The 26,634-nt window shown below is 38.8% G+C and overlaps 1 protein-coding gene across 1 annotated transcript; it reads right to left on the minus strand.

Moving 5' to 3' along the window:
• Positions 1-1,609: 1,609 nt before the first annotated feature.
• IPMK (inositol polyphosphate multikinase) lies at positions 1,610-24,264 on the minus strand. The gene is made up of 6 exons (XM_020783110.3): positions 23,900-24,264; positions 19,316-19,401; positions 14,882-14,978; positions 11,768-11,940; positions 9,745-9,826; positions 1,610-8,335 (listed from the first exon to the last, which is right to left on the minus strand). The coding sequence occupies exons 1-6, from the start codon at positions 24,120-24,122 to the stop codon at positions 7,719-7,721; spliced, it is 1,278 nt and encodes a 425-aa protein (XP_020638769.3). The 5' UTR covers positions 24,123-24,264; the 3' UTR covers positions 1,610-7,718.
• Between the last annotated feature and the right edge of the window lie 2,370 nt (positions 24,265-26,634).

Consider the following 26,634-nt stretch of genomic DNA (forward strand, 5'->3'; position numbering starts at 1 on the left):
GGGAAAACAGTCTTGAACTCCAAAATCAGAGCCGTGGAAAGCTGTCAGAGGAGGTTCCTATGGTTCCGTGCACTCAGAAGCTTCCACATGTTATGAATAAGCCTCCTCGTTGGATAGCTCAGTGGCTTAGGCATCTGGCTGCACAGCCAGAGGTTGGGAGTTCAATTCCCTGCTGTACCTCCTTGACAGGAGCTGGACTCTGATCCATAGTGTCCATTCCAGGTCTGCAGTTCTAAGTTGATGTTGATTAAATGCAAGGTTATTGTACTTAGCTGTGAAATAAAAAAACTGGGTGATATTTTCGATCTAAAAGGTTGGTAATATCATGACAGAACCGCTAAAGCATCAAGAGAACGTCCTGCAGGATGTTTCATTCGGTTCGGCATTGAGAGTTCGGGGGGCAAGAAATAGAAATGGCAGGATTAATTTTCGGCTCTTCTTTCCTTCTCCCCACCTCAAGCTCTGTGATGCCCAGCCTGATGAACAATCCTGGAAGGTGTGGAAGTCCTTATTTTTAATGATGTTTTGTTGGTGTAATACATGTACTACCCAACACTCATGTTGGATTTTGGTTGTACACTACCTCACTGTTGGGGGTGGGGTGGTCTGTTTTTGTTTTATTTTTGTTGTGTTTTAAAAAGACCACAGCTGCTCAGAAAAGGATATACCACCACCTGAGAGAGACCAAACTAAACCGAAGAATCTCTACTTTCTCTAACCATCAGGTAACGCAATTCAGCTTCAACTGTTCTTACCGACTTTGCCACCTAAATTTCATTTCCAGATTTTCTTGTAGGACTGCCTTATCGCTGGATGCTTCTGCTTCCGGCCAGCACAGAAACCCTGTGCTAAGAGGGTTAAGGAGTTCAGTGGATGACTGGCAGTATTTTGTCAATAAATATGGGAGAGGCAATACAGGTGAGATGATATTGCCATGTTTCAGAATGATTTTGGACTGTGTGCAACCTCCATCTTAGAATGCTAAGCAAATTCAGATCTTGCTGCTTCAAAGGCAAGCCATGGTATCTTTTAGACCTTCCTCTTTCTCTTCCCACCCCAAGCTCAGCAACACCCAGCCTGACCAGAACCTGGAAGTTCACTTTTTTTGTCTATTTTTAGCAGGGCCCAACTCTAAGAATTTTGCTCATGGACCTTATAGCTGTTTTCCCCCCAGTACACTTCTCCCTTGAACTGCATGGGTTTGAGCAGCAGTTTTGGTTATAGGCGGATACCTCATGTATAACCAGATGGCAAGAGAACGCAGGCAATGGCTGGTCATTCCAAGATGCCTTTTTCTTTCTTATGGAGGGGACTGAGTTTCCACTTCACATTGTCAGAACTAGGTAGCCGTACAGACCTTGTGATGATTCCTGATGACTCTTCTACCTTCTCTCAGCTTCTACTGCTGTTGCAGCAGAGCACAGGTAGGGTACCTTACAGGGAACTGATGAAATCGTACTTGTTATATAGTACAATGCACATTGATACTAAATATGACTAATGTAATGTCAGTAATGTGAACTAAACAGTTTAGAGAAAAACTTGCATGGAACAGGAATTACAAAGATAAATAAAAGTACTACTTAAAAATCAAGGACATGACACTATATTGATAACTTAGAGAAAATTTAATAGTCAGCCAGATATACAGCTATTAGAATTACCTAAATATCACACAAATTACAAAAAGAATTGGTATACAGCATAGTAGGGATTTTAAAATTACAAAATAGCCACCATCTCTCTTCAGTCCAACAACAAGCCTCTCAGAAGGATAATTTACACTCAAACACTCAAGAACCAAGAAAAGACACTGCACAACACAATTCAGACTGCATAAGTCAGAACTACTGTGATCCAACTCAAGACATTCATTCATTCAGTTAGAATACATTTAACTTGTAAAATTACTCCCATCCCCACTCCCCATTAGTTAACACAACTCTAGGTGCAATTTCACATGCTTCCGCATATTTTCCAGTATGCTTCCCAGAGTTTTAAAGTGCTTATGTGCACTCTGTTTCATTCATATTCAGGTGTGCAAAATCATACTATTTGGACATTTTAGTTCAAAGTCAGTTCAGCCAGTTGATATATTTTATATCCAGTGCCAGTATTTCTACATACTTTTAAAGCATATATAGGCAATGATTCAAATAATGTATGTAAATGTACATTGATCCCAATACCACTGTTATTTTTTCTTTCCTGTTGCTGGATTTTATACAGAGAATTAATTGCAATAATAATGAGAAACTTTAGATAAGCAGGACTCACTCCTTTATAGCTAAGGAAACTACTGTACTATTACTGTATTACAAACTGGTCGGAATCATTATTAAACCAGGAACAGTAGAAATATTCATAGTATGAAAATTTTAAAGGTGCATACTGGACTGGGCTACAGTCCAGTTAACAAAATTCTCATTCACAAATACAAATGTGCAATATTTAGTTCATGGATATGTAATGGAATAATATTTCACAGTTGAATAATTCGCTATTTTATGTTCCAATTCAATGGTTTATCAGCATGAATGACTGGTAGAAAACAAGCAAAACAAAACTTATTGTAAGGCTTCTGGATGGATATGATCGACAAGAATCACTTTGAGCAAATAATGATTTATTCCAGAGCGAATTATAAAATTACTGCTGCCTTTTTAGCTCTCCCCTAATCTGAATTCTTGCATTATCCAAACTGCTTTCTAAGTACTTATGCTATAAAGGCTCACTTTGAAAATATTCACATATAGTTTCACAAAACCTAAGATGAGGTTCACAGGCACAGAGAGGGAGGAGTTCCTTTTTTTCAGAAATTCCAGCCATGAACTGAACAGCAACAAGACACCCAGATACATAAGATGATGCTTCCAGCTTGCTAAGTCAAGGCTACATTATCCCAGGTCAACAATTACTTCTGAGGGAACACTCCTTGAGAAGGGATTTAGGGAAAGAAGAACAAGGGCCCAATGCTCATACTGTCAAATGCCCTAGTCTCATGTGCTATTAGTACACATGCCACACATCCTCACCATTTTTGGTTTCTTGGTTGGTAAAAGGAGAGGCAGACAACACCCCTTAAGGGCCTCATTTGTGCTGTAGAGTCTTCAGTTACCGAATATACAATTTCATTCACAGATGCTCATGTTTCTCTACAACAGTGAATTCAAACACATGGCCTACCAATTTTCATGTGAACTAGTTCAGGATGGACAAAATCTAAAATACTAGAGCAATGCTCTCTAATACTAGAGGAACACTAATGCAGTCTCATTGTCCTTTAAAGCATTCTGTTATGCCACATTAGAGATGCTACATGAGGTCATTCAAAGGTACCAAACCTGAAGCAGAAGGCACTCAGCAGGGACGGTTATTGCAAATAGTATAAACTATTTAAAATAATTTAAAACAGCTAATATGGAAAGGAGTTAGTTTGTACTAGTGCTGCAGTCCTTTAAAAGAGTCATACCACAAAACTAACATGAATTAGGTTCAAGACATAGTGGTTGTACCCTTCTCTCTTCCTGCATTAGCATTTGATAATGTAATATAATTCTCTTTTTAAAATCTTCTCACAAACAACTCATTTTCCTATGTAATTCTTAATTCACTTCTGTTATTGCAAACTGATGTTGCAAGCTTATGCATACTTCTTAGGGAGCAAGAACCCCAAATCCAGAGAGGCATACTGCCAGATACAAATGCATAAGATCAGGATGTGATCTGGCAAACATTTCATTAGATTTATATATTAAGAATAGTTCCTTCTTAAAATCTAAGCATCTCAAATGGAATGGTACATTATGTATGAGATAAGCAAAAATATTTTTGTACAACAGAACAAAAATAATTTCAGTTTGAAAATACAACCTTCAAGTGAAACAATTATGTACAATTTCATAGTTTTGCAAAACTAGTTAATTTTTTAAACATTTAATAATACAATTTTCTTAAATTTCATTTGAATCTATGCTACATGAATTACCAATATTCAAAAATATCCAGAAAGAAAATGTCTTTCTATAAAATTCATACAATTTAGATTCCTATCAGGTAAGATTGTACAGTTTTCCACTTAATACATTTAAAAGGAGCATTTTCACAAATGAGAAGAAGTATTTTAAGATCCTGCCATTGTGGCAAGAGCCAGTTTATAAAAAATCAGTATCATTCATTCAGACTCTAGCTATGGAGTAACTTCTAGTGCTTATCTCAGTTACTGGCTTATACACAAATGTTCAAAGAGATACGAACATAGTTTATATCAACAAATAATACACCTTTATAATACATCACAAATGGACGAAGTGTAGTACTCTGGATACTGTGGGGCAGTAGGTCCCATCAGCCCTAGAAAGTATAGCCAGTGGGGATGAATTGTGGGGGCTACAGTCCAGTAACAGTGAGAGGACAGCACATTCCCCACTTCTGCTCTAACCCAAAACAATGTTTGGTGGGCACTCTGATACATAAACAAAGTCTCACAATGTGCAGGCTTTCTTATTTATTTCATAGGGAGGTGTGTACATCTGAATGTGCAAAATAAATGAAATATCAAATTACCTCCCTCATTGGGTGAATAGGGGTGACACTGGCCAGTTCAGCCATCTCTATGCACATCACAGCTGTAAAATATACAAAATGCTGCAGAATGAGGAAAGGTCTATAAAATAGAAGGGCCATATTTCCAGCTATGTATCCAAGTTTTTACTACTCAGACGTCAGTCTAAAGGGCCTTCCAAAAAGTAAAAATAAAACCTTATAGAATAAAAATGATGGAATCAGCCTATAAATCAAAATAGAGGGTGTGCAGAGGTAAAGCAAACAATACATTAGAAATTCCATTTGATGTTTTGTTCTATGAAAAAGTAAAAAAAAAATTAATCCAAACTGTTTAGACATCTCCATGTATGAAATTATCTCAGTCTGTTGGTACAGTCAAAACCCAAGTGCTACTTATAACTACACCTAACCTTCCCCAGCTTCCAATCTACATCATTCTCTCTTCAAAAAAGAAAGATTAATTTTCAATCAGTCAGTAATTACTGCTGTTATACAACTGAAAACAAGGTATGAGTTTTTTCTGCAAGATGGTCCACCATGTTCTGAGCGCCATGCATTATTTAAAGGAGAAGAGCAGTGAACAAGTATGATACTAACACCGAGAAGCACATAGTTCATTGCCCAAAAGAAATTAAAAATTATATTTCCACCAGTACAAGACAAATACTGTCTGCCTATACTAAAAGTTCCCATTAGATCTCTCTCTATAAAAATATTCTGTTTACATAAAATTGCCAGTGAGAACAGAGCTAATTGGCTACTACAGAGTGAACTATATGCAGCAAAGAAAAACAACAGGATAATATAGCATAATAAATTCCAGATTATGGCTTAAATCACTGCACTGAAATTGAAAATTTCATAACTCTTAAAGTTACTATCACCTATGAATATCTGTCATTGGTTTTATTATTAAGGCTCTCTTTTTAACTTATATTAAAATGTGTATCAATATATCATTTGTTTCTATACCAACACATCTGAAATATAAAATATACATTTATAACATCCTTTTACTATTAACTGTATTTTGCTTCCAAGTAGAAGTAACATTTTTGTGAACACTGATATGTGAAAAGACATTTTGTCCAATTGGCATACAATTCCAGAATACAATTCAGTGTTAAGAATTTTTTAAAAAAATCTGGAATTTCTAAGAGGTTTCATTTCAGCTAGATCACAAAATAAAATAAAGAATCAAGAAGTGTTCCATATTTCCCTTCCTCGTCTGCTGTGACCTGCACTTCCATCAACTCTGCCTATTCAGTGACAGTATGAGTAATGAACATGGGTTTCTACAATTCCTTTTACATGTTTAAGCTCAAGCAATGTGCTCTTCCTGATACTACATTCTTTCGACTTCACATCCATTTATGGGCCAGGTACACTCTGCACAGCTTGATGTGAACCACCACATTATAAGCAGAGTGAGTACTCATTCTATTTATCCATTTTCTTTACTACTTTTCCACATGCATATGACTGTTATTAACTGACAAAAAACTAAACACAGTCTTCTTACAAGAGCCCCATATTTGTCAAAGATTAAGTGCTGGTTCCAATACAATGCTATGAGGACAAGTAAGTATAAGGAACAAAGGAAACTGTGATTTGTCCAAACATATTAAGCTGCTCCTTCATTGAAGCATGACATATTGTTGTTTTTAAAAGGTTACCTATGTTACAATATAATGGGGTTATTCAAAACTATGAACCAAATCTTTACAGATCCTCTCTATCCATACAGAAGAGGAAAGGGGGAAATGCATGAACCTGAGACTTACATATACTCATCATCATCACAGTTGAATATTAACTAGCCTCATTCTGGCCACATGAAACATGGTAAATTTTATCACTTACTATAATGTAACATGACATTCTTTGGCATGGGGAATTCAATATAACAAACTAGTTCAAATGTTTTCAAAAATGAGCTATTTGTTGGTTAAAATGGCAAGGAAGATATAGCCAGGGAGAACAAACAGCTCTAGACACACTCTCCATTTTTTTCCCAATTGTGTTCCCTTGAATCCATTGTAAGCATGGAGTGTATCATCCATCAGAAGTTCCATTTCTGCATATTCATTCTAGGTTGGATCCATACTTGCACTCAGTTCAGTTTTGCTGCTGCTGGAAGAAAAGGACAGGACAGCAATTCTAACAAATTCTTCCTTAGCCCACTTCTCAAGCCATACTGGAGGGGCTGCAGGAGAAACAGGGAACTGGTGAAAATTGTAGCCTCGCTCCCTTTTTTTCCTCATGGGAAGCTCCTGCTGGATTGCAGTTCCTTCTATGGACCAAAGGTACCTTTCCATTTTCAACACCACAAATCTGGATCCAACCCTACACAGACAAAAGGCCAAAGTACCGCCTTACATCAATATCTGGCTTTATACATTATGGATTTATTGCACATCTACCTTTGTTGCTTCTCAGCAATATCCAAAACCACCTTAGATGAGTATCAAAATATAAACCTCATGGAGAAAACGGCCTCAAAAACACAAACCTTTCAAAAGAACATTTAACATGTGTTGCAAACAAACCACCACTTCACTAGCACCCACGTAGTATACCATAAAGGTATGCTATATACATTTACTGATGAAAAAAAAATTAACATCCCTAACCAATTTTTAAAATGTGGAAGTTATGATCATTTCTTCTTAAGGAAAAAAATGCTGGTTCCATTGAAGTACAGATTTTAAAATATTTATCCCTTAGATATAGGATTAACTCCAGTTTTAAAGATGTGCTGAACACCCATAGACAATACTTCAATATTCTTCTAATAACCCGTTAGAGATATGGCTCAGTGTTCTGGCTGCATGAACAGACTTCAATCAAGCTAAAAATTTAAGGGTAGAGGAAAGTTCAATCATTTGATCCGATACAAGGTTATCCCCAATCTGCTTCTTGAATTTAAGTTCCTATAACTACAGTTAATCTCATTAGTTTCTTTTTCATTTTACTAAACTACACAATAATTTTCCTGAGTAAGATTATAAAATACATGATCATTCTACCAAAAGTACAAAGACAAGTAAAATGTCGAACAATACAAACCAACATATAACAGGATTACAAGTGCAGAAATGTTGTTGCTTTTCATTATAATTGGCCCCCAATAGAAATCACTGCAAAAAAATTCAGATATCTAAAATATTTTGAAGGACGGTGATTAAGTTCTTCAGACCATGAATATAGCCCTCATCTCTTGCATTGCTGGGGAACACATGCGCAAAATCTATCATTCTGACTTCAACCTCTGTGCTTTCTGGCAGCGTAGTGGGCATGCAGCTAAAAACCTTTTCCAGCTGAGGTATAATATTTCCATTCAGATGCTTTTGTGAAAAGCGAGCATTGCTCTTCCATGTGTTGTCTTGTTCCATAGATTCAACAGCTAGCGAAACCTGGCTCTGGTGCCTTTTGTGAAGTCCATACATTTTAGAGAAGCCTTTGCCCACAGAGGTCTCCACCTTGCCATTTTCTGTAGAACTGACTACATGAATATTGTTATTATACTCCAGTTTATTACCACTTGGCACTTGCCTCATAGACATTCTTCTCTCAATTATAGCGTCATCATTTAACCACGTCGCTGTCACTGGAGACAAGCCATCATAGACAAACAGTAAGGAACTTGCATAAAAATTAAGTTGATTCTGGCTTTCAAACCATTGCAAGATTTCTCTAATCTTTTGAATACTGGCAGCTACAGCATCTTTTCTCAGACTGTATCCATTATTGAAAAACTGAGCCACACCTGCAAGAAAGAAACAACTGAAGTTAGTGGCCACAGATAAGAATGATTTAATTATTTCGGAACATAACGTGCACTATTTTAAAAAGTAAAATAAAGAGTATTGTTAAGCTATTTTGGCAACAGAATTCAGACTCAAATCACTATTTACAGCAGTTGTTCCCAATCTTGAGCCCCCAGAATTCCTAGCAAACAAGACCAATAGACAGGGTTCTAAGAGTTACAGACCATCATCATGTAAAGTTTGGAAGTCACTGAGCTTCAGTAATGCAGTGTCCTTCAATATTCCACTTCTTCACATTGAAAATTCAGACAATTCAGCCAATTCAGATTTCCTGTTTTAAAATTATTAAGTTCAGGAACTTAAAATGAAACTGTATTGGATGATTTGTGGTGACTGGATGTACTCCAACAAATATCTGATTCCAGCAATCCACATGCTCCGAGTTCTACAACAGAGGTTTATACCCGTAAGTTGTGTACAGGGCTAAACAGTCTGCATGCTCCAATGTGTGCTGGCACAGGATTCTCTTCCCCGACATGCCTTTAAGAATATGTCTAAAAAACTGAAAATACATCTCCCTAATGCTACACTGAAGAGAGTATATCTCTACTTTTCTTCTGCTGTACTGTGACCTGACTGTTCTGTTTCACATATAGCCTGTGATATGTCCTGAAGCAAAATCTGCTCGCCTCCTCCCACATAATGCATACACAAGACAACACTCTACTTTACAGAATTGTTTGTTCTAAGAATTCTGAAAATCTTGAACACACAACACAATATTTTTGTTCAATATTTTTACTTACCAGAGTATGAATACCTAATGAAATGTTATTTGACTACTATCCTGCCCAGTAAACCAGAGGTCCCAACCCCTGATCCGTGGCCCAGTGCCGGTCCGTGGCCTGAGTCAGACCTGTCTGCTGAGACAGACCTCCTGCCCCCCCCCACGCATTCACCCCTGCACAGCCCGTTTGCGCCTGCGGGCACGCTCCAGCACACCCGTGTGAGCGCCGCGCCACTGTTTGCGCATGCTCATGAGTGCAAGCGCGCCCAGACAAGCGCAGCACTCACACGGACGTGCACGCTTGTGCAAAAGTGTGCGCTTGTGCATGCGCACGAGCGTGGGGGGTATTCTGCCTTCCCCAGCTGGTCCGGAAAAGGTTGGGGACCGCTGCAATAAACCATACTTCTCTCTTTGCTTCTTAATACCTCATGGAGCAGGTACTATCTATCTCTTCCACCTGGCAACTCTGCATACTAGCAGCTGATTCCATTCTACCTCAGTTTTCTTAAATACAGTGGATATACAATGGAGTACGCATGCTTAATTTTCCTATGGTCATACTCATAATAAAGACTGGTTTGCTCATGTAATGCAAGAGAACAACATTGATACAAACATTACCGTCTTTTATTGTCTCTTTTGTCAAGCTTCTTCCATAGTGCTGATTCTGTGTTTCATAGCTGTCAGAGTGGATGTGATAAACCTTTAAAATATACACAAAAGTAATGTTTTCCTCCTCCTAATTTCTTCGAAACATCTTTGTCTTATAATCAGTTCCTATGTAGTATTTTGCATGATCCCAAACACTTCATCCACCTAAGTCCAAAACAATTCCAAGTAGATCTTTCTTCATTCAGCTGTTAAAATTGCCTTGCAAAACTCTGTGAACATTCTTATAAAATATTTTCAGTAGAATAATATATAATATTGTTCTCTAGTCTGCACAAGTTTTGGATGCTCAGGAATGCCTATTATGATCTCCCAGAATCAAGTGGCCTCTAGAATCTTAAGATTATGAAACATGAGCTTGCTATAAAGGGTAGCCTAGGATTTTGCTGGAGATCTACATTTAAACAAGTGAAGTCCGTTTAAAGAGAGAAGAACTCCTGTACAGTTTCCCTTCTATAATCATGTAACTGAATAGAATTTTCACCTCAATTTCTCCAAAGTGAGAATAACACACTTGCTAAGTTTGTTTGTGTCCAGAGGCCAACATACCAGTTTTATCATATAAATGAAACAATTTTATATTGTCAGATTTTATGTCAGAGTCTCACTAAGCCTCACTAAGACTTCCATGTGGATCAAATAGGAATAAACTATTTGTGTACTTGGTTGGGGAAATTATCACATAATTATGCCTAAAAGCTAACTGCTTAGTTTTTACTGTGCTGGAAATCCAGTGTATAAGTTTAAATACAAAATGTTCCCACAGTCAATAAAACTAGAATAAGCCAATTAATACTTTACTAACAGGATCCTGGGGAAGAATATTACAGTATAAAATATCTGAGGCAGACAAGTGCAGAGAAGACAGACACCGTTGGTCCAGATAGGCAGGATAAAAATCAAATAAATAAATAAATAAATTCAACGCAAAATATGCCTGAGGTAAATCAGACAGTATCAAATAAATTTCCAAGGAAACAAAATGGTTTTATTGTAATAGCACCTGGTTGACTAGTGACATGATCAAAGGGTACTTTTCGTAGACTTAGCAAACTCAGACTTCACTGAGGAGTCCAAAGTATGGTGGCAGGAGACACAAACTCAATATTTAATGTCCCAGGTTTAACAACATTATTCTCTAGTTTAAAAAGATCTCTTTGGCCTTAAAGATCTATTAGTAGCTAAAAGAGAATGTGCTAAGTTCAATCATTTATTGCAATATTTTTTTAAAAGGGGCCAGAGGGACTAAAATATTAGGCAACAACAAAAAAAGATAGATTCCAGTATATACATTCTACATGCAACTATTCCAAGGCAAAGTAAATACGTAATATTTTTAGAACTGGGCTGTGCTTTTCACAAGGAACTCTATACTGTATACTGAACATACAAATAGGAACCAACTGAATAATGACTGCTGAAAGCACAGCTACCAGGAAGAATTTGTTATTAAATCTCCAAAGCTTATCTAGGCTACAGTCTTTCACAGTGGAAAAGCAAAAAAGGATAAAGACCAGAATCGTATTAACCACGCCTGATGACATAGCGCCATCATATTAAATCCGAGCTGCGAATGGCCACAAATTAAGACATTTGCTGTACTGCACCAGACCACAGGACTTGTTGTGCAACAGTAAATCACTAGGATGACTTCTTAACTGGGGCTAATTAGCCACTAAGCTCTACAGACTGTAATATGAATATGAAAACAAGTTTCTAGCCAAAATATTAGGAAGAAACTGTATGAATACTCCTTCTAGGACAGAAGTCAAAAAGAGCAATCAAAAAAACAAGATTGCATATTCTACTCTTCTTTCCTTGAGGAGGAAATGAATTCAGATTGCCCCAACATAATCATAGGAAATGGCGTATGAGAAAAAAGATAGGAACTTCAAAGAACTTTTCCAAGGGGGGGGGAAATAAGCTTCAATTCCTCATCAACAGACTTATAATTCAGAAATGAACCATAGCTTACCCTCATGCCAAGCACCAAGAACCCAATCTCCTCCATTAGTGGATACTTGCTGACCTGTTGCTTAATCTTCTCGGCTGAAGCATATGGATCATAACTTTTCTGGCCTATTTTTACATCCATTATACATGGCTTTTTAAACCTGTGTGTCACATCTTCCAGTTTCAGGTACAAGTCTGTTAATAAACCAGAATATAACTAAACAATAGCATAATCTAACTAAGGAACCCCACTCATCATACATCAACAGAAATTAACATCTGCCGCCCAGAGTAGACTATTTGTCTAGAGGGGCAGGGGATAAATCTAATAAAATAAATAAATAAATAAGCTGCAACGATTAAGCAGCAACTTACAACCAATTTACTTCTGAATTCTGCTGTATAGTAGCATCTCCCTACCTAGGAAAGTGGATGATCATAGCAGCTAGCCTTTCAATGATGCAAATTAAAATTATATGATGTTAAAGTTCACCATGCAATTTTTTAAGATGCTTAATAAAGCCAAGAAGCAGTTGAAACACAGGGTGAAGTCTCATTGCATAATTATGCAAACTGCATGAATTTTAAAAATGCAAATTGCCATAAGCTGAGAAATCTTCATATGCAGTACCTGTCACATGCTAAACTGCACAACTCAGTTGCAAATCTGACAAAATTCCTCCTCCCTACTCTATAGTGTCAGAAGAAAAGAAATGACAGGGGAAACTATATTCTTTGTGATTCAGTTAATTACTATAATTGTTAATGAGCTGCATGCACCCAACTACTATTATACTGTATATAGAATCCTACCATTGATGCTAGGGGAGATCCATATCTTGCCTCCAGAACCCCATGTCCCAAAGTCTTACAGCCACATTGTACAGCACATGAAGGACACCAAAAGAAAGCCTCTGGTATTTTTCATGGGGGTGGGGGATGGGAAGTAATAGTAAGGAATTCTTGTAGCATTGCTATAGCTCAACTCTGGGTACCAGTGGCACCATCTCACACACCAGAAAATTCCTGCCATAATTTGTTGTAATATAGTTGGATGGGCCACATAAAAGGGTTCAGGAGTAGACCCTAAAGGTGTGAATTACAGAACTAAATCCAAATTTAGTTAAAACAAAGCAAACCCACTGAAATCTTTGATTTTAAAATTAACAGCTAAAAAGTCTTGTTCATTTTAATTTATAGACTCTACCCAAAATATAACCTACAGGTATTGAAAAAACTGTGCCACACAGGATTGATTCTGCAAAGGAAAGCTACATTTTGGTTATGGGATGGTTGTGGTATTAGCACAGAACTACCGGCAGGGATGCAAGATTTTATGGAGAGAAACTGAATTTCTCCTTGACTCCACTCAGAATAGTATATATTTCTCTCACCCCCAGAAAATCCCAAGGGGACAGACTGCATACTTGCAGCAAAATTGTTTTCCTTTTCAGATGGGGATGGATGGGTAAGAATGACAATATAAGGAGGCAGTTTGCTGCATCCCCTGTAATCTGGTCCTAGTATTTTAAAAAGATCAAAACTGCAGGATAACTTTCTAGCAAGGTTCCCTTTAAGAAATGTGGCTGTGTGTGCCGGCCTCCATCTTTCTCTGTGCAGCTTTTCTCCTGCTCTGCACAGCAATTGTTTTCAACCACTGTGGTTTCAGTTGCGATGGAACCCCGTGGGGGGGGAGGAGTTGCGCACATTCGCAGGGCAAAGTCATGAACGTGAGAGGCAGAGCCCTGCCCAATGGGGCTGAAAATTAGAGAGAATGTTGCTTTCTGACAAAGTATTGAGTGCTTTATGAAAGGAACAACTCCCTTCACAGTGCTAGGGAGCAGTGCTTTTAACTTTCTTTCTTATAGCACTGGCAGTGACAACTGAGGTAGTTTTCAATCCCTCCCCTCATCCCGCAGGAAAAAGCCCAATGGAAACATAGTTGGTGCCATGAAGACATGCCAACACTTACAGATTTATATACATTAACTTCAATCTTAATGACAAACTGATTGAACTGACAGAAAGCAACCCCTATTTACACTTCATCAATAAGCATGCAAGCCTCCGAGATACCAAGAGGAAAAGGTAACTAGGAAAGTAACCAAGAGGAAATAAATCAAAAATGAAGAACTGGGCTAAAGTCCACAAAAGCTTATGCCAAATAGAACCACACAAGCCTTTAAGCTGCCAAAAGATTCCCTTAGTTTTGTTTCAACCACATAGGTGTAGACAAACCATGGGTTGTGTGATAATCTGCCCTGCAGTTGGCTGATTGAACTCAGCTCAGTTAACCCTTACACTAGAGCAGTGGTTCCCAAACTGTGTGCCATGGCACCCTGGGGCACTGCAAAATCCAGTTGGGGCACTGCAGAATCCTCTCATCCTTTGCCGCTATCACATCTCTTTCCTTGATCAGTGGGTCTTCCTGAATGCTGGCCAGGATCATGCCTAATGTCCTGCCTGTGCCCCAGCACAGAGCCCAGGGTGAGCTGCGCCTGTGTCCCCGAATGCCCACTTGCAGAGAAGATGCAGACGCACCTTTTTGTGTAGGGAGGCTCTGGGACAGGTCAAGCAAGCTGCAAGTGGAAAAAGTTTGGGAACCACTGCACTAGAGTTTTATGTCAAGCAAATGTACTTGATGTACAGTATTTTCAAAACTACTGGCCATCCAGAGCACTTCAATGCACCTTCCCTAAACAGTAGCTAATATTTTAATTCCATCTGTCCCAAATATATTAACCCACAGGGTTAATTTATAGACTCTACCTATGAGCAATATTTTTTTGTGAATATAATTTGGTTTGACTTAAATCGGTACCATTACATTTATACAAATGTATCATAATGGTACCCTCATTACCATGAGACACCCAATTATGGGTATTATGACATACATGAGCTATTCTCAGTCTAAATGTCATTTCAATCATATTGCAAAATCAGTGTAGCTGCCAGCAAACAGCTCCTATTTACCCTCATCAACAAAGCATATAATTCTACCATTTTGTGATAGTCTACACAACAAAGCTTTATCATGTACTTCCCATGTACTACTTTTCTGACATTCTCAGGACTAGCACAGAAGTTGACATAGCATTAGTGCCTAGCACATTGTAACTTTAGCAGTTAGTACCATTGGGTGCAGTAGGTGGTGACCAGGTTCCATAATATTTTGGCAAATATTTTCGGAGTTCTAGAAATACAGGGTCTTCACATTCAGGAGCATACACCTAAAATGAAAAAACAAGAAATACATTTGAATCTGTGATAAACAATCCAGGGGCATCAGGCAAGCCTGCTCTCTTTCACCTCTTATATTTGATTTGTGTTTGGAACCACTTCCTGTGCCATTAGACAGAATCCTAACATTTCATGGCTTTGTTCATAATTCTCATGAATTCAAAATTACTCTTTATGTAGATGATATTTTATTGTTTATCTCTGAACCCAAGTCTTCCACAATTAATGAAGGTCATTAATAAATTTGAAGATGTGTCCAGTCATTCAGTTCACTGGACAAAATCTGAGTTGTTGCCAAGGGGAGAAAATCCCACAGAATGCTTTTTTTTTTTCCTGACTGGCAATTCTGGTAATACCCAGATATAATTATCTGTCTTGGAATACAGATTCCCAGAAATATTTCACAGATAAGTGCATTAAATCTAGTTAACTTGACTGCTCCACAATCAAAATAGTAAGATTTTGATAGTCTGTTTCACAGTTAAATTATCCATCTCAGCATCTTCTGGAAACTTCCCATATGAAGCCTCTCTCCAAGTGGATGGTTTTGGGGTCTAAATATGCTGAGACTCCATTCCCCTAACAATATCTGCATTAAAGAGACATACGAGACATATTGCCACAACAATTGCAATTCAAGCCATTTTCACATGCTAAATTAACTTTATGAGGTAACCCAGTTTAAAAATTGGGAAGAATTTTCATGGAGGGTGCAGACAGATGGAGAAATTTTACCTTAGATCAATTAAATGGAGAGGATGAGAAAATTTTGCCATTTGCCTACTTGAGAAACAGATGTGACCTGCTGGCTTCAGCCAAATGACAGTATCTACAGTTACAGCATCTTCTGATATTTAAGTACAGTCTAACAGCATTGAGTGATTAAAAGTCTCCCGTACTTTTGAAAATGCATATTCCATCAGTCCAAGAAAACAATTTTTTTAATAATCATTTACTGTCAGATAATAAACATGATACAGAAGGTCTCAGAGATGAATGCAACAGGGAAGTGGATCATGTTATTTTACAGAATCAATAGAAGACAGCACTTGCCAGTATACCTGAGATATCTATATATCTTAAGCTGTGGCTCACCCAACATGTTTAGAATATACTGGATATCGCAACTTAGGAAGGATCTGAGCAAATCATTTAAATGTTGGTGCTGTGATTCTCCTGATGCATCTCCTAGTCACAGACAGATCATATGTTATAGTCATGCCCAATTATAAGATCATTTTGGAGAGGAGTTATTACTCAATTTTTTTTACTGGACCAATCTTTGATTTTTGGTGATGCTCATGTACTTTTAAACTATATACCTGCTTCTTGGAAATTAACTAGCCAGCACAGATAGATACTCTGTGCCCTTACAACTGCAAAAAGACTGAAATTGCAACACTGGAAAAATAGATGCTCACCACCAGTAATGCAGCAGATAGAAGACCTTACAACAATATCAACATATGAACAGATGGTATACAGATGGCAACTATGCATTGATATTTTGGACACTTTTCATAGATGCCTATGTGCCAGACACCCTTGTGTTTTGCTTTGCTTCCCCCTTTTTATTTTCTATTTTTCTTTGCTTTTGCAATATTATAATTTTATGTTTAGACCTATTGTATCTCTATTTTTGCTATTTGTTTTTTCTTACTTTGAAGCAATTAATAGTTTTTTAAAAATTTCCATCACTGACAAGCAACTCTGAGTATTTAAAACTTCGGTACATTTAAGATCATCCACTCAAAGACCAAAGGTAAACAGTGTCTAAGAGTACAGTATACAAGGAATATGAAAATGAAGGATACGAGAGTTTGAATAGTACTGAAATCTCATAATATTTATGAGTATTTTCTTATAAAATTAGAACTGAAATTCACAGTCTGATACAGCACTAGAGGCTCACAAGTTATAAGGGGCCTGTGTAGATGAGGGAAATAACAATGGCCAAAAACTTACTGTCACTGTCATAATGCATTCAGTATAAATTTCTATGACAAACCGCTGCAACTTAAAAGATCAGACTAGGAATTTGCTGTTGCACACCAAACAGCATAACTCACCACACAACAGTAAATGCCTACACCAACATCTTATATTGTACCAATTTGCCACTGAGATTTATATTAATTATATTACACATTGTTGTAAATTTCTGACATGTTTTTGGACAAAGTGTTTGTATGAGTAACAGTGGCCTAGGTGGAGACAGGAGCATGAGAGAAGTCCAGCAACTCTCTATCACCTCAGCTGAGGTGCAAAATAGCAACTGGGAGAATTTACTTATACATCATATGTTTGCATTTTGCCCAAAGGAGCAAAGAATTGTTGGTAGACTGCCATATCAGAATGGTGAAACAATGATGGAAAGCAATTTGACAGGAAGAACCAGGTAAATATCAGATCTCTTAATACAGCCTATCAACTCTGGATACAGCTTTGATTTTTTTAAAGTGCTATTTGAATATGTCTTCAAACAAACTACTCATTAATAAAAGAACTAAAAGTCCTTAATCACTTTTTCATCGACTGCATTTGTTAAATTATATGAAAAATTCTACTGCCCATCTCACAAGGATGCTGTTCAGCTTTCTCTTAACATCATGCTAGAGATACAACTTCAAATACAGTGAACAATAATATCAATTTTTATCAATAGCATCTTGCAGAAAAACCATACAGCACACTATATCATTATTCAAAAATGCAAGTTATTAAATCTTTATGCTTTCAGATCAACATTCAGCCTAATTCCTACGAGACATCAAATGCCATCAATTGTGCAAATTAGTTTGCACTAGTTTCTGTACAAGATTAAATTTTGACCCTTTGTTGGTAATAGCTGCAAAGCAAAATGTTAATCATATATTTTTCAAAGGCAGAATGACAGTCATGTTGTTCATTCCCTTGTGCAATGTAACTGGAATGAGACCATATAATTGAGTTAGTAGATTTACAGATTACTGCTATCCATTATATACATACACAACAAAACTGCACTCAGCTCCATGGTGACAGAAAACAGTACAGATCAAGCAGACAAGAGAAATTAGTCAACAGAATAAAAGCTGATATTTCTTTTATGTAGTCCATAAAATAATTGAAGCTTGCTAATGGGTTGATTTCAGGATCCAAATATCAAAATTATGATTCTTAATTCATGATTAATTTGGATTATTTTAAAAAATATTTACTCCAAACCCATGCCAATATAGCTGTCAGATAATTAAATGGCTTACACTGGAAAATAGCCTTACCAGAAAATCAGCCTTACCAGAAAATATGTTTCACTGCATGAAACCATTCCTAAACAGGGCAACTGCAGATTCCTTTTAGCTTTAATAGGAATGGAATCATTTGCAACTGATGTTTCAGTACACGCTGTTCAAGAGTGCTCACAGTAACATCTTATTTATATTTCTCTCCCTGTACAAACTAGTGTTACCCTAGGCAACTCCAGTGAAAGGGACATAATACATATCCTTGCTACTGAACCACAAAGTATTTCATAATTGCATTTCCAAACAGAAGTGTCCATACTTTTAAAGTGTTTTTATTCAATTGGCAAACTGTAAATAACTTCTAAAATGTGTAACTCATCAGATCCAGTAATAACTACTAATTACAAACTTCCAGCTTCCAGCATCACATGATTTCACATTAACAGAAAGTGTTCCATCATTATCAAACTGGCTGCTACCCTATGAAAGGGGACCAGAAAGAAAGCACTGTAGATCTGGCTTCAGTCAAGGCCCTTAGGACTATTAGATGTTTGCCCCCTCCCCATCAATAACATCAAGCCAAAGAGCCCACTCCATTCCATCTGTTGGCTAGAGAAGGAGTTGGTATGATGAACCTGCTTCCTGTTCCCTTACAAAAGAATACATGGAACTGCAGGAGAAAGAGCACTATGGTGCCAACCACGGGGAAAATAAATACAGGCACTAACTGGTGTTCAAGCAAGTCCAACACCAAGAAAGATCAGATTGGCCACAACCATGTTTAAATTCTTGCTGAGAGAACACTACCATTTTCTAAGTACTGATTTCCCTTTTTTCCATTTTCTTTCTACCACTACTCCCTCTTGTCCTGTTGTTTCCATCTGTATGCAAGATTCCAAGAGACATCTAAGGTGTTATGCTTAATATGCTTAATTGCATTCTCCAAGACTGGGTGAAAATATGCTATAGAGAGCTAGCAATTTAGGTGCCAAATTGGGAAAGCGACAGTACAGAGAGATATTCCCTATAACAGGTATACAACTCAATAACAAGGTGTGATTTCTTCAGCTATTTAGAACATGTATTTAGAGAACATTTACCTTGTTATAGAATTCTAGTTCTCTTGGACCACGAGGTGGTGGCTGCAACTGTTTGAGAACTGTGCCATCAGGATGCTGTAATATGCCTAAGATACAAGAAAATAAATATATTCATGTATCTTTCCTTAGAAATATAAAGAAATTTTGATCTTCAAACAGTGAGATAAATTTAAATACTTTTAATTTTACAAATTGTTTTCTCCATAATGAACAAGAAGGAACAACTCTCATGCAAGCCCTTCCACTAAACAGGTCTTCCTGTGTTAACTAGGAACAGAGGACTTACAACAGAAAGAGAGGAAAAGATAGCTTTCTCAACAGGATCCTATATAATTCTGTACCTATGAAGGCCTTTATAGGCTAATAATTAACAGTGAAACACAAAGACTTTTATAGTGAGTTTTGAAATGCATTTTAATATGTCCCATTGTCTCAATATCGCAGCAGTGAAATATATAGATCATTTTAATTCTATTTGGTTGTTCTGGGTTTTTCGGGCTCTTTGGCCGTGTTCTGAAGGCTGTTCTTCCTAACATTTCGCCAGTCTCTGTGGCCGGCATCTTCAGAGGACAGCAACCTGTGCTCTGTATGCAAGATTCCAAGAGACATCTAAGGTGTTATGCTTAATATGCTTAATTACATTCTCCAAGACTGGGTGAAAATATGCTATAGAGAGCTAGCACAGGTTGCTGTCCTCTGAAGATGCCGGCCACAGAGCACAGGTTGCTGTCTTCTGAAGATGCCGGCCACAGAGACTAGCAAAACGTTAGGAAGAACAACCTTCAGAACACGGCCAAGAAGAACAACCTTCAGAACACGGCCAACCTTTAGAACACAGCCAACCATTAGATCCCGGCTGTGAAAGCCTTCGCGAATATATTAATTCTATTTGTTTATATTTATAATCGTACATTTATAATGGGTGTCATTTTAGAATCTGTGGAAGTAGATACAGTATAACTAATTATGTGCAATCAAGTTGATTCTTGCTTATGGCATATCTCCCAGAGTTTTCTAGGTACAAAGTACTTAAAAGTACATTAGTTTATGAGTCACTCCCTCTGGAGCAGGTCTGGGATGGTGCAGACTGACACACAGGGAGCAAGGCACGTAGCACCTGCAGCCCCAAACAATCTAAGTGATCTCAACTCTTATATAACTTGGTCACAGAAGCCTAACATATATGCCACTTCCCAAAGAAAAATCAGAACATGCAGTCTAGATTTCGAAGGTAAGGGAATGCAAAGAATACAGGGATACATAAGATAAAAGCCACAAAGTTCAGTTACTTTAACATAGGCAGAACTATGTGTACAGTGCTTTAAAAAGACTTAAATTCTGCAAAAACAAAAATCCAGACCTGGAAGAAGAAAAACTCAGATCTGTGATCTCTATATATTATGTAAATTAAAGAGATTTGTATATTTTCTTACCTTATATATTTATTCTAATAAACTATAGAGGGGAAACAAGGTACAGTATATAAATTCTAAGGCAGTTTAAGTCATTAAGGCAAGAAATATGCTGCGTTTATTTACTCTCTTTTTTTATGAAAGCTAAGATTCTTAAAGAACTGACCTCTATATTCAGTACCATATTCTGTCGTATATAGAAAAAGAAAATACTGAACTTGGATTTCATATATACTGTGTTTATGACTCCTGCTTCCTTGCTTCAATCATCATTAATCCCACTTTGTTGTCCTTAGGTTTGGCCTAGCTTGAACATGAGGCGAGTGCCGTTAAAATCTCCATTACCATAACTGCACTGGATTTAAACAAAACACAATATATACATTCAATACGCATTGTGCTTGCTACTGAATAACTTGTGGATCCTTCCCATATACTAATGCTAGAAATTCATTTTCTCTAATGCAACGTACCATGCACTAACACCATGACATCACTAATTCTGGAGTTTCATTGTAATCAGGACAATTCTTGATCACCAGGGGAGACACTTCTCTCAGTCCCACAGGTGCTTTTGGTGGGGACATAGGAAAGGGCCTTCTCTGTTGCTCCTCCCAATTCTGGAACTCCCTCTCATGGGAGGCCAGGCTGGGCTCATTTTAGCTATCTTTCCGCAAGCAGTCAAAGACCTTACTCTTCAGGCAACCTTTCCCTTAGAAATTGGCTGTCTAACAGGGATTTTTAAATGGGATGGATTGTATTTTTGTTTTTGAATCTGTTTTAATAATGTTTTATCTTACATTTTAATGATAATATTTAATTGTTTTTTTAAAATATTTGTATAACTTACTGTTTTTGGCTTTCAAATATTGTCTTTTTAATAATGTAAGCTGCCCTGGGTCCTTTTTTTAGGAAATAGGTAGGGCAAAAATATTTGAAAGAAATAAATGACTCTGGATCCCTTTTTAAAATCTGGAGAAAGCACTCACTATAGCTCAAGAGAAGCATAAGTATATGAAAATGAATACCCCCACACAGGTGGACATAACAAGGGTCCAGCCCCTTGGGGCCGGACCGGCCACGCACCTTCTGCTGTTGCTGTGAGCTCCGTGATCCTTTCCTATCATTCCAAAGCTTGTGATCTGCAAGCCACTCCTGGCAGGAGGACGAGCTTCACTGCAAGGTCAAAGAGTGGCTCACAGACAGTGAGCTCTGGAGCAATAGGAAAGGATCGTGGCACAGCAACAGCAGAAGGTGACTGGATGGTCCAGCCCCAGGGGGTTTGACCCTCATGATGTCTGCCTATGCAAGGGTATTCATATCTATATATATAAATACTCCCATAAGTCTAAATAGTAGTTAATGGCAGAAGTTACTTGTGGTGTTAGCCACCAACTAATATATGTTATTTTAGATGCTATAAATTCACTAGATGAGTGTTCTTGCTCTATGCACTTCCACCTGAATGCTTGGTTTTGCATTCTGTATTTTATAGATACACCTCTTGCATCATAAAAATATAAAATGTTTACTGTGGCACAGTGTTCAAGTGTTAGACTCAGACATGGAAAAGACCAAGCAAAACCTCAACCTCCTGCCTGGGTATGAAACTTACTTGGGCAAATTAGCACTTGCTTTTTATGCTGGAATTTCCAATAAACTCTTCCAAAGTTCCTTGACTGGGTATGTGAGAAATTACTAGGAATTTATCATCATGTCTAATTCCAGAAATGAATGGCGCAATCATTTCAACTTCCTCTTTGTACTAGTTCATTACAGTTTTCCCTTTTCCTTGTCTCCATTTACATCCATCTTTCAAAAGAAAGACTAAGATCACAAGAAGAAACACATTATCTCCATAAGTTGTGAAACCACTTACTAATGCATACCAAACCTTCTGTTTATTCAAAACAGGAGATACTTCAATGTGCTTATTTTTCTGGCAATTTCTTTGTTTCCTGTAGAAAGTTACAAGAAGTCTCCTATTAACCCAGCTTTGGTATTTCTTTAGCAGGAGCACTGACAATCCTACATGTTGTCAGATTTTTACTTGGGTATGCAAATAAGGAAGAGAGAAGCATTTTTCTTCAGGTTGAAAGCTTCCTGTTTAGAAATGTTATAGGTCAAGTTACAATTCAGATATCAACAATAAAAGCAGGAACTTGCATGTATACATGAAGGTTTAAAGACAAACAAAAGGAGACTGCATGATTTTAGGAAGACAGAACAACAAAGAAGCATGTACAGCAGTAAACACAATATGGAAACTATTATAAGAGAGGACTTCAAACAGTCTGCTGGGAAGGACAACACTATGCCACTCTAGTACTGCTCCATTAATGCATGCCAAGAAAAAAAATACCATACAACTACCAAGTTGTATATACAAGGGTAGCTTACAGAACACCATGTGAAATTATAACAAAACAATAAAAGCAAACCCAAATTTCACAAGAATTTCACTACTACATTTAACTTCTGATGTACAAACATTTTCAAATTTCTTTTGAAGACCTTTTTTTTAAAAAAATGAAATGTCTCAACAATTACTTAAATACTATGCCACTGAAGCTGTTAGCTGGAGCAGTGGCTTGTAGGTGTGGTAGAAGGGACCCAGGAGAAAAAAAAAATCTCAATTTAGCCTACAGCCAGACAGCCTCATACAGATTGGTCTTTAACTTCTCTTAACCCGACTTCGCAGAACCCTAATGTGCCATTCAAGCTCACTTCGATACAGCACTCTCACAGATTGCCCCAGCTAAGCAAGTTGTTGGGGAGATAAAATAAAGTAACTCTGGGTTCACTGATTGACACAGGACCACAGATATGATAGGGAAGGAAAAACCTGACCCACGCTAAAAAAAAAAAAAAAAAAAAAAAGGAAAAAAATCAACAGTACAGCCACTATTCCAAACCACGCATTCTTCCCTTTCAATCCCGAATCAGAGGCAAGGGAGAAAAGGAAACGAGAAAGGAAACGAGATAAAAAACAACAACAAGGGACGGTGGTGAGAGGATTATTCCTGCGGACAGATTCAAGTTCGAAAGGCTTGCTTGGGAAGCGTCCAGCCACCCTTCAAATCAAATCCCCAGGGGAGACCCAATCTGCCTCGGGCTCTCCTCTCTCTCTCCCCCGCCCCAGGGGGGACGTCCACCTCCGGCTGTCACTTACCGCCCTTATCCTTGCCGTACATGTGCCCGGCCACCTGATGAGACAGCGGCACACAGCCGTTCAGGAGCCGGACCTTCCCTCCATCCTCCGCTTCGTCCGCCGACGCCGTTGGGGTGGCCTCTGTCGCCGCCGACGCCGCGCTCGGAGGGACGTCCACCCTGCCGCCCCGAGGAAGCCGCTCGGCCTCTCTGCTGCTCGCACAGCGCGGGGGCTCGGTGGCCATTTCCTGGGGCGGCCTCCGCGGCTCCCGCGGCTTTCAAGGGCCGCCGTCGCCGTCGCCACCTCCGCCTGCGGTCTGCTGCCCCGGCCAGGCCCGTCGCTCCATAGCGAGCGCGCCCCTCGCTCCGTCGCGCTCCCTCACGGGGCGGACGCCGAGCAACACCCTCCGGCGCCTCAGGAGTAGCTCGACTGACGAAGCGGCAACTGGGTAGGAGGCAGCCGGACCCCCTCCCCGCCCGCGCCGCCTCGCCGCTACTGAGCAGGCGCGTGGCAAAGGGCGCTTGCGCAGTAGCCGCGGCTCGAGCAATCCCGCCTCAGTTTGCCCTGCTTTTTTCTGAACGGTTGGACGGCTGCCAACACAGCCTGCCCACGAGTGAGGGGGAAAGGGACAGTGGTTCCTCCACTGGAAATGCCAGGGATGGAGGCTCACCTGCCTTGCCTCTTAGTAACAGTTTCTCCTCCAGCGTAACTCCAAGTCTCTTGAGAGGACGGGTTGAAAAGAAAGCACTCTGCATATGCTCAGTGTTCACGTTACAGGGGTGACATTTTGCATAGAGCTCAGGTCCTGAAGTCGAATCCCCGTATAAATAATAACGGGGAAGAGAATAAGTTGGACAAGCTGTTCTATCACCAAAAATTGCTGAGTGTAAACTGAAGAGCAGGAGCTTACTGGTTTGTAAACCACTCAGGGAATCTGCCTTGGCTGAGGAGCAGAATAAAAATGCTTTAAATATATAAATGGCTTGGGAACCCAATCTTTATGAAGCTGTTCTATCTGCATGTGCAGCCTTGGGCAAGCTGCACAATCCCAGGGCTCCCTCAAAACAAGGGAATGATACTCTCCATGTATTGTTGTTGTTTAGTTGTTAAGTCGTGTCTGACTTCCTGACCCCATGGACCAGAGCACACCAGGCCCTCCTGTCTTTCACTGCCTCCCAGAGTTTGGTCAAATCCATGTTGGTACTTTCAGTGACACTGTCCAACCATCTCGTCCTCTGTTGTCCCCTTCTCTTCTTGCCTTCACACTTTTCCAAAATCAGAGTCCTTTCCAAGGAGTCTTCTCATGAGATGGAGTATTGGAGCCTCAGCATCAGGATCTGTCCTTCCAGTGAACACTCAGGGTTGATTTCCTTCAAAATTTATAGGTTTGTTCTCCTTGCAGTCCAGGGGACTGTCAGGAGCCTCATCCAGCAATACAATTTAAAAGCATCAATTCTTTGGCGGTCAGCCTTCCTTATGGTCCAGCACTTACTTCCATACATCACTACTGGAAAAAACAGCTTTATCCGGACCTTTGTCAGCAAGGTGAGGTCTCTGCTTTTTAAGATGCTGTCTAGGTTTGTCATCGCTTTCCTCCCAAGAAGCAGGTGTCTTTTAATTTCAGGGCTGCTGTCCCCATCTGCAGTGATCATGGAGCCCAAGAAGGTAAAATCTGTCACTGCCTCCATATCTTCCCCTTCTGTTTGCCAGGAGGTGATGGGACCAGTGGCCATGATCTTGGTTTTTTGGTGTTGCGCTTCAGACCATTTTTGGCACTCTCATCCTCATTGAGGTTCTTTAATTCCTCCTCACTTTCTGCATCAGAGTGGTATCCTCTGCATATCTGAGGTTCTTGGTATTTGTTCTGACAATCTTAATTCTGGTTTGGGATTCCTCCAGTCCAGCCTTTCACATGATATATTCTGCATATAAGTTAAATAAGCAGGGAGACAATATACAGCCTTGTTGTACTCCTTCCCCAATTTTGAACCAATCAGTTGTTCCATATCCAGTTCTAACTGTTGCTTCCTGTCCCACATATAGATTTCTCAGAAGATAGATAAGGTGGTCAGGCACTCCCATTTCTTTAAGAACTTGCCATAGTTTGTTGTGGTCCACACTGTCAAAGGCTTTTGTGTAGTCAATGAAGCAGAAATAGATGTTTTTCTGGAATTCTCTGGCTTTCTCCATAATCCAGCACGTTAACAATTTGGTCTCTAGATCCTCTGCCCCTTCAAAATCCAGCTTGCACTTCTGGGAGTTCTCGGTCCACATACTGCTGAAGCATTCCAGTCTCCTCTAATGAGAACACCTTTCTTTGGTGTCAGTTCTAGAAGGTGTTGTAAGTCTTCATAGAATTGGTCAATTTCAGGCTCTTCAGCATCGGTGGTCGGTGCATAAACTTGGATTACTGTAATGTTGAAAGGTCTGCCTTGGATTCGTATTGAAATCATTCTATCATTTTTGAGATTGTATTCCAGTACAACTTTTCCCACTCTTTTCTTGACCATGAGATCTAGTCCATTTCTTCTATGGGGTTCTTGCCCATAGTAGTAGATATGATAATAATCTGAATTGAATTCGCACAATCCTGTCCATTTTAGTTCACTGACGTCCAGGATGTCAATGTTTATTGTTGCCATCTCCTGTTTGACAACATCCAGCTTACATTCTTACATTCTTAGATCTTACATTCCAGGTTCCTATAAAGTATTTTTCTTTGCAGCATCGGATTTTCCTTTCACTTCCAGGTGTGT

The sequence above is a fragment of the Pogona vitticeps genome, chromosome 3 (genome assembly GCF_051106095.1).
Source record: "Pogona vitticeps strain Pit_001003342236 chromosome 3, PviZW2.1, whole genome shotgun sequence".
Lineage (NCBI taxonomy): Eukaryota > Metazoa > Chordata > Lepidosauria > Squamata > Agamidae > Pogona > Pogona vitticeps.